This window comes from Eptesicus fuscus, chromosome 10 (assembly GCF_027574615.1).
Source record: "Eptesicus fuscus isolate TK198812 chromosome 10, DD_ASM_mEF_20220401, whole genome shotgun sequence".
Taxonomy (NCBI): domain Eukaryota; kingdom Metazoa; phylum Chordata; class Mammalia; order Chiroptera; family Vespertilionidae; genus Eptesicus; species Eptesicus fuscus.
Window position 1 is genome coordinate 74597780 of NC_072482.1, and position 17675 is coordinate 74615454.

Sequence of the window (17675 nt, forward strand, 5' to 3'; positions counted from 1 at the left end):
TACCCGATAAATTACAAACTTTACTGACTGGTTTCTCACTACAACAATATTTACTTCTGGGATGCTAACCTTTTACTATTTATTAGTTAATATGATGCACATTATCATTTTCAGCCTTCTGAAAATGTAGTGGCACACCAGCAACTAGAAAAAGAGCAATTTTTTACTAGAAATCAAAGGTTGAATAGCTGAAGCCTTTTGAAAACAGAACTAACTTAGAACACATGTTTTGCTTTTAAATAAAGTAATTTAGAAATGTGGTCTTTTATTTGACAGCAAGGTGAGGATGCTTTGATCATTCCTGTGTAAAAACAGATCCATTGCTCATAAAATACAATTTTATTTTCCCCTGGAGTTTAGAGCTCAGTTTAATTTGACTCCTGGGGAATATCCATATGCCCAGTTTGACAGCTAACCATTTTAGTGCAAAAGAAAGCATATGTATCTCCTAGTTGGAAATAATATTGATTTTAGGATTATCCTTGCCTCTAGTCACTGTTCACTTTGCTTCAGTATGAATAATGATAATATATAGGTAATGACATATACTTGGGTTATACTTATAGGACATTGCCCTTTGATGACACAATTCAAGGTGAACAAAAGAAGGAAAGTCTAGTTGGAAAAGTTACTTCAGATAATCATCAAGATGATGAAATAACCACTGTGGAACAAAATATGGAAGATAGCATGCAAGATGAGACAAAATTCAAACCAAGGAAAAAGAAAAAGAAGCCTAAAGCAGGTTTGTTATCCTGATTAATTGAAAAATGTGTTCCTTGGTAGAAATAACTTGATTTTAGAACTTTCAGTCCTTAAAACTAAAAATCTTATAAAGATATAATTGAAAAAATCCAATATAGAATATTTGGTACTTGTTCTTGGATTCATGTAGATTAAAACAGTTAATTATCTGTGACTGTGTGTCTCTGTGATAAGTTAGTATCTTAGTCATCTCTAATTCCTGACTTAATTTAATTCAACTCTAGAATGACATTAACTTTGTAGTTGCTATTATAGCATAGAAGATTTCTTCTTTCTACCATTGAGTTTAGAACCCCAAATAATTTAGACTCATAGTTGAAAGCTATAAATGGTCAACAACCAGTAAACATTTCAGATGTTGAGGCTGCATGCTTCTGTCAAACATGGGGTCTTCCCAGTTCCTCAGCCTAAGTTAGCTTATGTCCTTCTCATTGTTCCTTTTCCCCCCTTGCTTTCGATCTTCCTCTTTACTCATATCTTTCCTCTTATTTTCTTTACTTATTACTCTTTCCTTTTTCCTGCATCCTTTTGTTGTTGTTGTTTTCAGTTTCTATTTAATTGCCAAAAAAACCTGGCACTATAATAGGCAATTTAAGACTTTATGGTACTTATTTTTTGGATTATGCAATTGATGATGTTTTTTTGGTTTCTGTAATTAAATTTTGGAAAAGTGTACATATTATAAATACACTGCTTAGTGAATGTTTACAGACTGAACATGTCTATAGAATCATCATCCAAATAAAAAACAGAACATCATTGGCACCTAGAAGTCCTCTCAAGTCCCTTTCCAGTTCGTTGCCCTTTTGGAGTAAACACTATCTTGGCATATAAACACTGTCTTGACATAAAAAATAAACACATAGTTTATTTTTGCCTGCTTTTCTACTTTCAAATAAATAGAATCATAAATACTATGCTCTTTTGTGTCTGGCTTTTTTCACTCAAAATTATTTTTGTGAGATTTATACTGTTGTTGCATGTAGTTAAGCTTATTCATCATCAGTTCTGTTTTTGTACATTATAGATATCCATTGTATAAATATAGCACAATTAATTTACCTATTGTATTGATGGACACTTGAGATTGTTTTAGGAGGTTATAAATAAAGCTGTAATGAATATTCTAGTCATGTCTTTTGGCAAGCATATGTATACATTTTTATTGAGCATATTCTTAGGAGTAGAGTTACTATGTCATAGATTATGTGGACTTTTCACTTTAATAGGTAGGTCCCATTTTTCCAGACTTGGTTTACCAATTGATACAGGCAGTATTTGAGCCTCCATTGCTCTACATCTTCACTAACATTGGTGTTAGTATTTTGAAACATTAGCCATTTTTAGTTGTGTATATTTCATCTTGACTTTAATTTGATTTCCATGATAACTACTGAAGTTGAGCATCTTCTTCATGTTTGACAACTTGGATTTCTTCATTGGTAAATTTGTTCAAGTCTTCAATGTATTTTTTAATGGAATTGTCTGTCTTTTTTATTAATTTGTGAGAATAATTTATATAGCTAGACATTAGTGTTTACTTATATAAAAATACTAGAGGCCCAGTGCATGAAAATTCATGCACTGGAAGGGGGTCCCTCAGCTGGCATTCCCCCTCTCACAATCCGGGAGCCATCAGTGGAAGGCAACGCCCCATCACCCCTCTGCTGCTGCCACTGCTGGCAGTGCAAGTCTCAGCCGGTCCTGGTTACCTGAGCTTCGGGCAGCCCTGGGTGGCTGGGCAGCTGCCATCCAAGTCTTGCCTGCACCTCAGGCTGGCCCTGGGCAGCTGGGCAGCCACCATCCAAGGCTTGTTTGCACCTCGGACCAGCCCTGGGCATCTGGGCAGCCACCATCCGAGGCTTGCCTGCACGTCAGGCTGGCCCTGGGCAGCCACTATCCAAGGCTTGCTTGCACCTTGGACCAGCCCTGGGCAGCTGGGCAGCTGCCATCCGAGGCTTGCCTGCACCTCTGGCCAGCCCTGGGCGGCTAGGGGGCTGATGGGACTGGGGGACTTCGGAGGCAGGCGTGCGGCAAGGCCAGGCCCACCTGGGGGAGGGCCCAGCCTTGCCGCATGCCTGCCACCCCAGCAGGGCTGAGGGGACTGGGCACCGCCATCTTTGAGGGTGGGCAGTCAATTAGCATATTCCCTCCTAATTGGCTGTGGGGGCTGCCATCTTTGTGATGGCATGAGAGTCAATTAGCATATTCCATCTTTATTATATAGGATAGCTACAAATCCTTCAGCTTACCTATGAATGGTTCTCCTTTCCTGGAATGTTAGTCCACACATTGTTTCTGTACTTTTCTCATGCCTTTAAAAAATACTTTTCTGATGCCTTTAAAAATAAAGTCTTTTTAATTCATTTGGCTTTTTATTACCAGAAGCATTGACCTACTACATCCTGCTCAGAAGCATAAATCCTATTTAATAATAGACAAATAGGCAAATTGACCATACCTCCGACACACCCACAAGCCACGCCCACAAGCCACGCCCACCATCCAATCAGAGTGAGTATGCAAATTAACCCAAACCAAGATGGCTACAGCCACAGAGAGCAAGGTTTCCTAGGTAACAGAGGAAGCCAAGCTTTCCGCCTGCCCTTGCCAGGCCTAAGCCTCCACTCAAGCTACAAAGTTTCAATTATAGAAGGTAAACAAATTCAAACAAATGGCAGCAAAATGGAGCTTGAGAGAGCAGGCCAGGGTTGCTGCCGGCAACAGGGGAAGCAAAGCTTTCCGCACACCCTGGCTGGGCTCACCCGCTTAAGGCAACAAAGTTTCAATTATAACCCCAACACAAATGGCTACCGGCCTCGGAGGGAGCCCCAGGCTTGGCTCTGCTCCAGGCTACAAAGTTTCAATTGTAGAAGGAAAATAAATTCCAGATACCAGGGCCTCTGCTTGCGTTGCCAGGGGGCGTGGCCAGCATGCAAACCACCACAGGCCTCTCGCTCAGGCCGCCCCACACCCCAAGGGAACCCCCACCTGATCTGGGACACCCTTCAGGGCAAACCAGCTGGCCCCCACCCCTGTACTAGGCCTCTATCCTATCTAATAAAAGAGTAATATGCAGATTGATCATCACTGCAACACACACTATGGCTGCCCCCATGTGGTCAAAGATCCTGTCCCCATGTGGACACAAGATGGCCACCACAGATGGCCAGCAAGAGAGGGCAGTTGGGAGGCACCCAGCCTGCAAGAGAGGGCCGTTGAGAAGGACCAGGCCTGCAAGGGAGGGAAGTTGAGAGGTGATCAACCCTGAAGGAGAGGGCAGTTAGGAGTGACCAGGCCGGCAGAGGAGGGAAGTTGGGGGCAAACAGGCTGGCAGCGGAGTGGTTAGGGGGTGATCAGGCTGGCAGGCAGAAGCGGTTAGGGGCAATCAGGAAGGCAGGCAGGCAAGCAGTTGGGAGCCAGCAGTTGGGAGCCAGTTGTGAGAGGGATGTCCGACTGCCCGTTTAGGCCCGATCCCTAAACGGACAGTCGGACATCCCTCGAGGGGTCCCAGATTGGAGAGGGTACAGGCTGGGCTGAGGGACAACCCCCCTCTGTGCACGAATTTTGTGCACCGGGCCTCTAGTTATAGTTATAAATGAATTGAGTGATATATATTCCACTTGGAAAAGTCCTAGATAAAATTATTTTTTATCTTTGCTCTCTTTTTCTTTTTTGTTGTTGGTCCTTGTTAGGGAAAATAAAGATTCCTTATTTTAATATATTAAGAAATGCAGTGTTTTATTCTTAGAGTGTTGTCTGATATTGTCTGGCTTTTTCTTTTGTTGTTGTTTAAATATATTTTTATTGATTTTTAGAGAGAGAAGAAGGGAGAGGGAGATAGAAATATCAATCAGCTGCCTCCTGCATGCTTCCTATTGGGGATCAAACCTGCAACCCGGGCATGTGCCTTGACCGGGAATCAAACTGATGACCTCTTGGTACATGGGACAGTGCTCAACCAACTAAGCCACACTGGCTGGGCTTGTCTAGATTTTTCCTTGAAGTTTCTTTATTAACAAAGACAAATAACCATGAATCATTAAGATTAGGCTATATGAAAATTCAACTTACATTGTTGAGTATATTGTTGTGGGAAAAATGAATTGCAGTGTTGATTTTCTTCCATACTTGTAGTTTCAGATGATAATGAAGACACTGATGGTGATGATGGTGTTCATGAAATAACAAGTCGAGATAGTCCAGTTTATCCCAAATGTTTGCTTGATGATGACCTTGTCCTGGGAGTTTACATTCACCGAACTGATCGACTTAAGTCAGATTTTAAGATTTCTCGCCCCATGGTAAAAATTCATGTGGTTGATGAGATTACTGGTCAGTATGTCAAGAAAGATAATCGGTAATTTTTTTATTTTTATTTTTATTGTACAGCCAACCCATTGAATTGAAAATGTCTATAAGTAGAAGTCCTCTTTTCTGCCATTGAAAGTCAATGTGAGTAGGGCTATGGATTTGTATTGTAGAACAGTTTACCAGTTGTAGGTGTTCACCAACAATTCACAACGATCAGTATGTTTTATAGAAGAAATGGAGAGCATCTGTTAATTTAGTGATTCATTTTAAGTGGAGGAGAGTTGAGAGAGTTTCTGCCAAGCTTAATGACTAATTTATGGCATTAAACTAGCATTGTAAATCTTTTTACCTTGCACTGTAAATGCATTCGTTTTCTAACTTCATACTTTTGTTTTGAAGTTATATTACCTGGATCTCAGGTGAGATAAATGAATCTTGACTTTAAGTTTATTCCTACTATTACTTCCATGGTTAATGTGTGCTTGAAGAACCAAATAAAAAATACAATAAAATAAACAATTATACTAGAATTTAAAAAGCTATCTGCTTGGAAAGATGGCAAGGATGAGAAACATGAGGATTATCAAAAAGGTCATTCACTTATTCAGTTGTCTTAGGGCATATAAACCTTGAAAGGTTTACAACCCTATTGTGTTCATTTTTTAATTTAAATGTACTGTACTATTTTATTTATGATAAACTCATTTAAGATTCTGAAGGAGGTCCTTTATTCCAGCTTTGAATGCTGAAGGTATAGTCATACCTCTCACTTTATATTTCTATAATAAAATTATTCTGTGAAACCAACTGATAGTATGTAAGTGCAAAATGAAGTACTACCACTTTTGAGTCTCATAAAATTTATAATTTTCTAGATGGACAATCAAAGTAATTTTTCCTTATGAATCATGGCTATTCATTATTTCTAGTTGCCTCACTTTGAATACCATATTTTTTATTTTTTCTCACATTCTCAAGTTTATAAAGAATTGTGTTAATAGAAATATCTTTTTTTGAACAGTGAACGGCCTGTTTCATCTTACTTTGAAAAAGACAATGTGGATTATATTCTTCCTATTATGACCCAGCCATATGATTTTAAACAGTTAAAATCAAGGCTTCCAGAGTGGGAAGAACAAATTATATTTAATGAAAACTTTCCCTATTTGCTTCGAGATTTTGATGAGAGCCCTAAAGTCATCCTGTTCTTTGAGGTATGAATTGAATAGAGCAATTTAAACTAAATTTTAGTTATTACAATCGTCCCTCAGTATCCACAGGAGATTGGTTTCAGGATCCTCTGCAGGTACCAAAATCTGTGGGTGCTGAAGTCCCTTATAGTATTAAATGTTGCAGTATTTGCATACAACCTATATTTGCATATAGGCTGCAGCAGGGTATGCCTACACATCACTTCATTCACATTGATTCAGCATAGTGCTCAGCGCATGGCAAATTCAAGTTTTGCTTTTGGGAAATTTCTGGGATTTTTTTCTTAATATTTGTGATTGTGCGTTTAGTTGAATCTTCAGATGTGGAACCCACAGATACAGAGGGCCAATTGCATAGCAAAAATGTTAGCTATTGTTTTTAGTAGTTTAATATACAACCAAGTAGTGTGAGAATTTAGTTTCTATTATTTAGTGTTATAACATGCAGTGGAGATACATGTAAGAGATATAAGTAATAGCATATTTGTTGAGCATTTATTTACTAGTGCAAGTATTTAGCCATTGGATTTACTCTGTTATTTAATCCTTACAACAATGCCATGACTGTTAACTGAAGTGTTGAATCTAATCTATAGCTATGTAATTCTACATTCTTAACTTATTTCACAGAGTGTAAACTCACTTAATACCAGACTCCTAAGAGTTTGTATACTACTAAGAGAAAAAGGTGAACATACACATATCACTTGCCTAATACAATGTCATATATAACCAAATGAAGTAGAACTTCTTAGATGTGAAGGTTAGTGGAGGGTCTGATCTGTTAGGGAAAGCTTAATGGAGTAAATGGCCTTTGAGCTGACATGCTATTCTAATTTTTTACTGCAAAGGAAATCAAAGAGTGTAAAGAGATTTTTTTGAAGTGTGTGATTTTTCTCAATTATTCCAATTTTAAGTGCAGGTAATTTGTATTTGAAGCTAGTTTAAACCTAAATACCACATTTCTTTTAACTAATTCATGTTATCTCTCCATAAGCAAAAGGAAGCTGAGAAAGAAAACCTATTTTCCAGTTTAAGCAAGATGGGGAATTTTAGCATGGGAAGAGCAAGGCATGACCAGAACCAATGATTGCTTTTGTAGTTACTTGTTTTTATGATCTTTTACTTTTAGGTGATCTATGTGTGTTTAGGAAGCAAATATTCCACCATTTACATCTGATTATGTATGATTTATGCAAAGCTGTGATTTTTTTAAGTGATATAATTTGTATGTCAAGGACATTTTTATTAATTTTTTTTCCTAAATATATTTTTATTGATTTCAGAGAGGAAGGGAAAGGGAGAGAGAGAAATGGAAACATCAGTGATGAGAGAGAATCATTGATCGGCTTCCTCCTACACCCCCCCCCCCCCACCACCACCAGGGATCGAGCCTGCAACCCAGGCATGTGCCCTTGACTGGAATCAAACCCAGGACCCTTCAGTCTGCAGGCCAACACTTTATCCACTGAGCCAAACCAGCTAGGGCCAAAACTAATTTTTTATTTCCACTTTTTAAGGGTGTTTTGAGGACAACTTGATAATATCTACCAGAAGTATTTAAAATTTATTGCACTTCTAGGTATTTCTACTAAGGAAAAAATGACAACTATACAAAGATGTATGTGCAAGGGTATTTACTTAAGCACTGTTTATAATAGCAAAAATTTTAGATATGTCTTTTCAATCAGTAAGAGGTTTGTTTAAATAAATTATGGTTTTTTATTTAATTTATGGTATTTGTAATACATGGTATATGTACATATTGACTTGAAGAGATATCCACTATAAACCATATCAAAATAGTTTGTGAAATAGCATTGGATTATTAGTAGTAATATGGTATATGTACATATTGACTTGAAGAGATATCCACTATAAAGCATATCAAAATAGTTTATGAAATAGCATTTGATTCGTAGTAGTAATATAGAAGTATTTAGGAATGCACAGAAAAAGGTTTAAATATGTGTAAACCCATAAATATGTAGATGTTAATGTTGATCATCTCTGAATCTGGATTATAAGTTGTTTTTACTTTGTAATTTTTTAAATATTGTCAGTATTTTTTTCATTGAGCATGTATTACATCTGAAGACAGGTTTAAGAATATAAAAAACAGGGATGAGTGGAGTCCATATTATTTTTTAAAGCATTCTTCTATAAAGATTTGTTACTTCAGCTGAACTTTTGATAAATACCAGTAAGTTCAAAGTGATAATTTTGACAAGTACCTAGAATATAGATAGTCTCTGTGGCAGGTTGGTAATAATTCTATGAGCTTCGGCATCCAGACAGGATGGAGATATGTGAAAGAAATTTTCTTGAGAAGCCTAACTAAAACATTTATACATAGAGAAAATTCCCAATTTCAGGAAGATGATCCAAGGAAGGACCCAGAGACAAATAAGACCATGCGTTTTTGAATAAACAGTTCTTCGAAGTCTGCTCTCATACATTAAAAAATGATCAAAGTTTAAGTATTCTAAACCTTGTGTACTAGTATTTGTGCCTAGACTATATTTAAGGTAACTAGTATTTTGTCTTGGATTTTAAATAAATCTTAATTAAAGATCCTATATAATAAAAAGCTAATATGCAAATCGAACGGCAGAACGACCGGTCGCTGTGACGCGCACTGACCACCAAGGGGCAGACACTCAACGCAGGAGCTGCTCCCTGATGGTCAGTGTACTCCCACAGGGGGACCACCACTCAGCCAGAAGCCCTGAGCCGGGCTCATGGCTGGTGATCACAGTGGCAGTGGCAGGAGCCTCTCCCGCCTCCTCAACTGTCAGACGTCCCCTGAGGGCCCCCCGACTGCGAGAGGTTGCAGGCCAGGCTGAGGGACCATTCCCCTCGCCCCCCCGAGTGCACGAATTTCATGCACTGGGCCTCTAGTTTATTAATAAAAGAAAGTGGTCAAAAAATGGACCTCACTAACAGTATGAATTAATTTAAAGGTTAATGAAATTAGATGAAAATATTTTTTCTCCCTATAAGGAAAACTTTAAAATGAACAAATGATTTTTCCATTTTCATAATATATTATTAGAAAATATTAAACTTTAGGTAGCCTAGGCTTCTGTGAAGTAATTTTTAAATACTTATTTATAGATTCTTGATTTCTTAAGCATGGATGAAATTAGGAATAACTCTGAAATTCAAAACCAAGAATGTGGCTTTCGGAAAATTGCCTGGGCATTTCTCAAGGTATGTTTTTATTCTGTTTCAAACACTTTAAAATAATCTTCTAATCTGATTGGTTGCTTTTCCCCAAGTTACTTTGGTTTCATATAAGGAGTTATGATCTAAGGTAAGATTGCAGTGGTAGAGTTACTAATTCAAGCTTGGGTGATGTTCATTCAGATTCTTAAACATTCATTGAGTGTTTAGTTTGTTCCAGGTACATGATTGGGCTGTAAAAGAATACAGCATAAAAAAGAAACACACAGCTCTGTTGTCATTTATTCAACTTAACAAATATTTATTAAACTCTTTCTGTGTGCCAGTCACTGTTCTAGTCATGCTGGCCAGGGCTAACTAGATCCTTTTGAAGAAGGTAGACTAAAACATTTTTTAAATGTAATGAATGGATTTAATAAGTTTAACCATGTTAATTACTATTTGAAAATGGTTTTGAATTTTTAAAAATTAAAACCATAAGATTTTACCATTAAAAATACTGATACTAAACAAATGGAAAATTTCTTTCTGTGTTTAAATAATATGTATTTGATTTTTATCATTGTTATCTCAAAGGTATATTGACCACCTTCTATGTGGAAAGTAATGTTCTGCATATAAATATAAATTTTTTTACCAACCATCTGAAGTTGTATAGGCAAAAAGATAACTGTCAGGAAAATATTTTAATTTAAAAGTCCTTTATTTGGATTACCTTTTGTCAAAGTGATTTGGAACTGTGGTTAGCCAACTGTGTCAATGTTTCCTTTGCTTTGTAAACCTTAAGGAATGTCTGTATGCCATATTCATCTTTTTAAAATGAGTTTGTGACTGTATACTATTGTTTTATCTGATTCATTTATTGTCAATGAACATAAAGTGTTATTTCAATTCTTATTTTAAGCTTCTAGGAGCCAATGGAAATGTAAACATCAATTCAAAACTTCGCTTGCAGCTGTACTATCCACCTCCTAAGCCTCGACCCCATGTAAATGTCGTTGAGGTTTTCGAATGGTGGTTAAAATGTCCAAGAAATCATTATCCGTCAACATTGTATGTGACTGTAAGAGGATTGAAAGTTCCAGAATGTGTAAGTTAATAGCACATGTAATCAAGCGTATGTCCTCTTGTTGAGATTAAGTGGTAGCATGTTTTCCATTTCTAAAAAGATAAGATCTCTAGAATTATTTTAATGAATTTATAGAATAGAAAGTTACCTTCAGAGATAATGTATTCATCCTGTAATAGCTATACTTAAAAGATACTTAAATGAGTTTTAAATAATAAATATAGATTTCATTGTTAGGAAAAATGTGTTGTTTTTTTAAAACTGTGGTGTTTTTGTTTGTTTGTTTTTAAACCTCACCCGAGTCTATGTTATTTTTGGTGTTTGTTTTGATGTCTTTTTATTGATTTTAGAGAGAGTAGAAGGGAGAGAGAAAGAAACATTGGTGTGAGAAACATAAATTGGTTGCCTCCCATATGTGTTCCAACCAGGGATCAAACCCGCAACCTTTTGGTGTACAGGATGGTACTCCAACCAACTGAGCCACCCGGCCGGCCATGGCAATAATACTGTTTTTTAAAAATTAAAGATAAGAGAATCACGTAAAGCAGGAGTTGACAAATATTATTCATAGAGGACCAGATAATATTTTAAGCTTTTCAGACTTTATAGTCTGTGCTGCAATTACTCAGCTTTGCCTTTGTAGCATGAAAGTAGCTACATAGACATATGTAAGTGATAACAAAACAATTTGAAAATGTGTTCCAATAAAACTTTATTTATAAAAAGAGTCAGCAGGATAGATTTGACCTGGGCCATAGTTTGCAGACATGATTTACAGGCACATTTTTCACAATATTATTTAAATAGTTAGTAAACAGTATTTCTGCTGCTGTTTTCCATATATTAAAATTCCTAGAGGCCCAGATTCGTGCACCGGTGGGGTCCCTCTGCCTGGCCTGCGCCCTCTTGCAATCCGGGACCCCTCGGGGATGTCGGAGAGCCAGTTCTGGCCCGATCCCCACAGGCCAGGCCGAGGGACTCCACTGGTGCATGAATCTGTGCACCGGGCCTCTAGTATGTATATAAGATCTTTGGTTAATCTCTTCCCACCCTCCCCTCTCCCCTCTTCCCTCTGAGATTCATCAGTCTGTTCCATGTTTCCATGCCTGTGGTTTCTGCTCCTGCGTTGAGCGTCTGCCCCCTCGTGGTCAGTGTGCGTCATAGCTGTTGGCTGGTCTGGTCGGCCGGTAGGCCGGTCGTTTAGGCTTTTATATATATAGGGGGTCCTAATATATGGTGACATTATATATGGGGTCCTAATATATATGGTGGGATTTAACTTTAGGTGGTGGGCACATGGTGTAATATACAGGTCTTGTAACATAGAAACCCATACCTGAAACCTGGTTAATCAATGTCACCCCCAATACATTTAATTTAAAAAATTATAATGATCTTAGCAAAGAATATGTCCTAAAAGGAGCTGAAACTTTTGCTTTTGTCTTACTTGCTGTAACATATTTCAGGACAGTTGCATATTCTGTAGTTAATATTATAAACTGTGATTACAGAGTTAGTTTGCATTGATTTGAGTTAAATCTATTTTTTAAGAAATGAAAGATTTAAAAAACTTTAGATCTTAATGATATCAATTTTGTGTTATTAAAGCCAGAGATACCATCTTATACCAGAGCCATGACATAACATCTGATAGGTGTTGGTGAAGAGGCAGAAACAAAGGAACAGCATTATTCAAACAGTATCATGTTACCACTTGAGTTCTGTTTTTTTTCTCTCTTCTCCCAGCTTTTAAGGCTTTTTGTTTATAGGACAATAATTTCAAGCAACTTTCACTTTATTTAGAATAATGTGCAAATAAAAGTCGAATTTTTTCTGGATTACATTTTGAAAACATTTCCATATTGTCTGTTTCAATATTTTAAAAACCATCTATGCTAGAAAAGAGAAAAAAATTAACATGATATATATTTTTCTATACATATTTAGGTAAAGCCATCTTACCGCTCTGTGATGGCTCTTCAGGAGGAAAAAGGTAAACCAGTGTATTGTGAGCAGCAGCGTGAGTCAAGTTCAGTAGACACAGAACCTGGACTAGAAGATTCAAAGGAAGTAGTGAAGTGGAAACGACTGCCTGGGCAGGTGAAGTGTTTAATGTTGAGTTCATTTAGATATTTACTTCTTTACTAGTAAACACTCCAACTGCTCCTAGGGTAATTAGGTTGCTATTTAAAACTCTCAGATTATCCTTATTTATAATCACATATTGTCTTTCCAATAATTCATTTGACAAGTAATGATAGAGTGTTTATCATTTGCATAAAAACACTATCTAGGTTATTTGTTTAGGAACTGGGCAGTTTTATTAGTTTGCTAGAGCTGCCATAAAAAAAAAAAAAAAAAACACAACACACAAAAAACGTACAGACTGCTTGACTTATACAACAGAAATGTATTTACTCAGAGTTCTGTGGACTGGAAGTCCCAAGATTGAGGATTGGCAGGGTTCGTTTACTCTGAAGCCTTATTCTTGCCTGGCAGATGGCTGCCATCTTGCTGCCCTTTCATGGTCTTTTCCCCTTGCCTGTATATCCCTGTGTCTCTTCCTCTTCTAACCAGGACCCTCCCTAACAACTTTATTTTAACTTAATCAGCTAGTTCAGGGGGTGAGGAACCTTTTTTCTGTCAAGGGCCATTTGCATATTTATAACAAATATGGGCAAAATTATCAACTTAAAAATTAGCCTGCTATATTTTAACTTAATCAGCTAGTTCAGGGGGTGAGGAACCTTTTTTCTGTCAAGGGCCATTTGCATATTTATAACAAATATGGGCAAAATTATCAACTTAAAAATTAGCCTATATTTGGTCAAACATTTAATTAACTCATCCCAATGCCTTGGCAGGGCCAAACAAAATGACTTCACAGGCCTTCTATGGCCTTTGGGCTGGACGTTCCTCACTCCTGAGCTAGTTAAAGACCTTATCTCCAAATACGTTACATTCTGAGGTACTGGGGTTAAGGCTTTAACAAATGAATTTTGGGGTACACATTTCAGCCCATAACAAGTAAAAAGCATACATTTTTTATGTCTATAAGAGGTATGTCTCCTAATGGATTTTATTATTTTAAAATGTTTTTTAATGGATTCATAAAATTTTTTTGCAGTCCCTGGCTCCTTCCTTAATCATATTTTGGTGGAGATATGTACATGTATATTCTTCTACCACAAGTAGAGCAGTATTTAAGCTTGTACTAAATTTTTCTTACTTTGGTTAGTATATTTTGCAGTAGCAAGAAGCATTGCTGATACAGTTTTGTAAATCACTTGTTTCCACAAAGAGTGGAGTGGTTTATTTTAAGTCTGAGCCAATACAATTGCAGTTTATGTAAAATCTTAACTTATGCAAACATTCAGTATATACATAAGGATGATTGTTTTCCCAGACCTTCTCGTTGTCTGTTTTTTGCATCACTTTTGGCATTCTTTTCTTTTTATTGATTTTAGGGAGAGGGAGAAAGAGATAGAAACATCAATGAGAGAGAATCATTTTTTTTAATTTTTAAAGATAAAAGATATGTTATTTTTGGTGTTTGTTTTGGTGTTTTATTATTGATTTTAAAGGAGTACACCTCCACTGGGGATCGAGCCCCATCATACACCCTCCAATGGGGATCAAGCTTGCAACCCAGGCATGTGCCCTGAATGGGAATTGAACCTGGGACCTTTTGGTTCATGGGTTGATGCTCAACCACTGAGCAACACTGGCCGGGCTTGAGGTAGACTTTAAAGGATGGCCAAATTAGGGGTGGGTGAAGAAGGCTAGGGAAAGGTATTTCATCTGGGAGCAAAGTTGTAAATAGATGGGAAAGGACTGAGATATTCATCAGGCACTCAAAAACTTGGCTGGCTGGAAATGAGAGTTTGTATAAGAAATAGGGCTGTATGATAGATTAGGCAGGCCCATGTTGTGGAGTGTGTTGAATGATAGCCTAATATATGATAGTGTGGGATGTGAGAAATTAATGGAAGATTTTTGGGTGGGAGAGAAGCATTGTCTCAATCATGTTTTAGGACAGATTAGTGCTGGCAGTGGCATAGAGGAGATCTTGAAGTAGGATACATCAAAAAGAGAGAAACCTACCAGATGGCAGGCAGTTGCAATCATTGATGTGAGATGAAAGAGTCTAACCTTGGGATAATGGTGACAAAAATGAAAAATAAGAAATGAATATAAGAAAGAAAGAATGGAGCAGCATAATGTAGTGACTGACAAGATAGTAAAGAAGGGGAAAGAGTCAAAGATGTTGAGGCCCTTTATTGCTATGAAACTTTCATTGGCTTTTCTAAATACAGTGTTAAACCCTGGGAATACAAAGAAAATGATAGTGGCTTTTAGTGATTTTAGCTTAGGTGATTAGGCAGTTTTCCTGGGAGCAGCAGCATCTGATTGTAAAACCTCCTGACTTTTCCTTCAGTTTTTTCCTCTTTTAACCTCATCTTTTCAAATGGAGAATGGAGGGGGAAATGGGTAGCATGGTGCCTGGTACATTATAGGCACCTAATAAATGTTTACTGAATTTTTCACCTTCCAGGTAGCTACTCATAATGCTACCTCCTAATAATGCTGCTAAATCTTGATACTACTTGTGAAAAACCTGGTACCTATCTTGAATGCATAGTCTTGAACTAATAGTCTTTGTAGAGCAGTATTTAAGCTTGAACTATTAGTCTTTGATGAGGCTCATTAAGCCCGTCTTGACCCTCTGAATAATCCTTATTTGTAATATATAGTAATAATGGTCACTCATAGGGTTGCTGTGATGAATATAAGAAAACAGATGTGTAATAAAGTACCACATTCTTGACATATAGTAAGGGCCCAATATACTAATATGTTTAATTAAACTTTTAGAATAATAAGAAATATAGGAACTAAGACTCACTGAAGTTTGGAAAAGGCAGAATTAGAACAATAGGTATTAATACATGAAAATTTTTGGTTTCATCTGCTAATAGGGAATGAAGACAAAAATTACTGAAGAAATTTTAATAAATTAGTGAATCAGAAACCAATAGGAAGTGATTCATTACTTTGGAAATACATTTTGGAAGGTAGCCACAAATGATGGTTATTTTAAGAGATAAAAAGAGAGAGAATGAATGTTACACATCCTGGGTTTTAGCTAGGTCCTAAAGGCATTTATGGTCTCAGAACAAGTTTATGGCTCAGCAAATATCACGTATTAGTTGCTGTCATGGAATAAGTGTGAAATACATTTTTTGTGTGGTTATATAAAAGCTATAGGGTAGTGACCACTTTGGAGTGTCAGATATTGAAATTTTCTACTCATTTTAGGTGAATTAAGTACTAGTTAGATATGGAGTATAAATTCAGTTAATTTTATGGAGAATTAATTTTTCTCTTTAGACAGTAAAATAAATTACTGTGGTTTTTCATCATTCTGATTACTTGCTTTTCTCTTCCTCTTCATCACTGTAAAGGGACTTAAAACCAACTACAGTCATTGTAATTAACAACTAGCCTTCATATTTTAACGTTTCTTAATTTGTTTTTTAAATGTATGTTTTTTAGGCTTGCCGTATCCCAAACAAGCACCTCTTCTCACTAAATGCAGGAGAACGAGGATGTTTTTGTCTTTCTTTCTCTCACAATGGAAGAATATTAGCAGCAGCTTGTGCCAGCCGAGATGGATATCAAATTATTTGTGAGTAATAATTCTATTTGCTTAATTTTATTGGTCTTTATTGGTCTTTGGTTTTTGAAACTCATTGAAACTTTAATTTGAATAATCTCCCAGCACTACTAAATTAAATAGATTTCTTCAAGTAAAGTAACAGTTCTCTTTAATAATTTTACACTTTCCTAGACAATATGTTTTCAGAAGTAGAGTTTTACACTTTTCTCTACAGTATGTTTTCAGAAGTAGAATTTTACACTTTTCTATACAATATGTTTTCAGATGTATACTGAAGGATGGTAAATTATTTTTAAAACATGCAAGAGGATTTTTGTAAGCATTTTATATTTTAAATATACAAATTTAGAACCAGAAGGATAATAAATTTCAGGAGGAATTTTAGTCTAGTATAGTCAGTCAATAGCAGTAATAATTTGAATTATGAAAGTCTTCAAATTTGTAATGCATTAGAATAATAATAATTGGCTCAGAGGACCTGAATTAAGACTTCTTATTATGATAGAGAAGTCAGCAGAAAGGCCAAAACCCATTCTCAATTTGCCTTTAAAAACTATAGGAAACTGTGTTAAGAAATATCTATATCCAGAGATTTTTTATCCTACCTAATAAAAGAGTAATATGCAAATTAACCATCACTCCATTACACCCACCAGCCAATCAGAGCGATTATGCAAATAAACCCAACCAAGATGGCTACAGCCACAGAGAGCAGGAGGGAGGCTTACGTTTCCCAGGCAATGGAGGAAGCCAAGCTTTCTGCCTGCCCTTGCTGGCTTAAGCCTCCACTCAAGGCTACAAAGTTTCAATTATAGAAGGTAAACAAATCCAAACAGAAATGACGGCAGCCACGGAGCTGGAAAGAGCAAGAGGCTAGGGTTGCCCCCAGCAATGGAGGAAACAAAGCTTTCCGCACACCCTGGCCGGCTCAGGCCTTCACTCCAGGCTACAAAGTTTCAATTATAGAAGGTAAATAAACCCCAACAGAAATGGCTGCTGGCCACGGAGTGAGCAGGAGGCTTGTCTCTGCTCCAGGCTACAAAGTTTCAATTGTAGAAGGTAAATAAATTCCAGATACCAGGGCCTCTGCTTGGGTCGCCAGGGGGCGTGGCTGGCCTGCAAACCACCACAGGCCCCTCGCTCAGGCTGCCCCATGCCCCAAGGGAACCCCGACCCTGATCTGGGACACCCTTCAGGGCAAACCAGTTGGCCCCCACCCATGCACCAGGCCTCTATCCTATCTAATAAAAGAGTAATATGCAGATTGACCATCACTCCAACACACACTATGGCTGCCCCCATGTGGTCAAAGATCCTGCCCCTATGTGGACACAAGATGGCCACCACAAGATGGCCAGCAGGGGAGGGCAGTTAGGAGGCAGCAGGCCTGCAAGGGAGGGCAGTTGAGAGGGACCAGGCCTGCAAGGGAGGGCAGTTGGAGGTGATCAGC

General features: G+C 37.3%; 1 protein-coding gene across 11 annotated transcripts in view; it reads left to right on the forward strand.

Moving 5' to 3' along the window:
* Window positions 1-17675, forward strand: part of AHI1 (Abelson helper integration site 1) — a 159891-nt gene that overhangs the window by 14614 nt on the left and 127602 nt on the right. For all 11 annotated transcript variants that reach the window (XR_008557177.1, XM_054721679.1, XM_054721681.1 and 8 more), the window contains 7 exons: window positions 567-745; window positions 4903-5125; window positions 6101-6293; window positions 9408-9503; window positions 10381-10566; window positions 12493-12645; window positions 16102-16234. Coding sequence is in view for 10 of the 11 variants with exons in the window: in XM_054721679.1 (XP_054577654.1) it covers window positions 567-745; window positions 4903-5125; window positions 6101-6293; window positions 9408-9503; window positions 10381-10566; window positions 12493-12645; window positions 16102-16234 (1163 nt within the window). In the remaining variant the exon portion in view is untranslated. The remainder of the gene's footprint in view (window positions 1-566; window positions 746-4902; window positions 5126-6100; window positions 6294-9407; window positions 9504-10380; window positions 10567-12492; window positions 12646-16101; window positions 16235-17675) is intronic.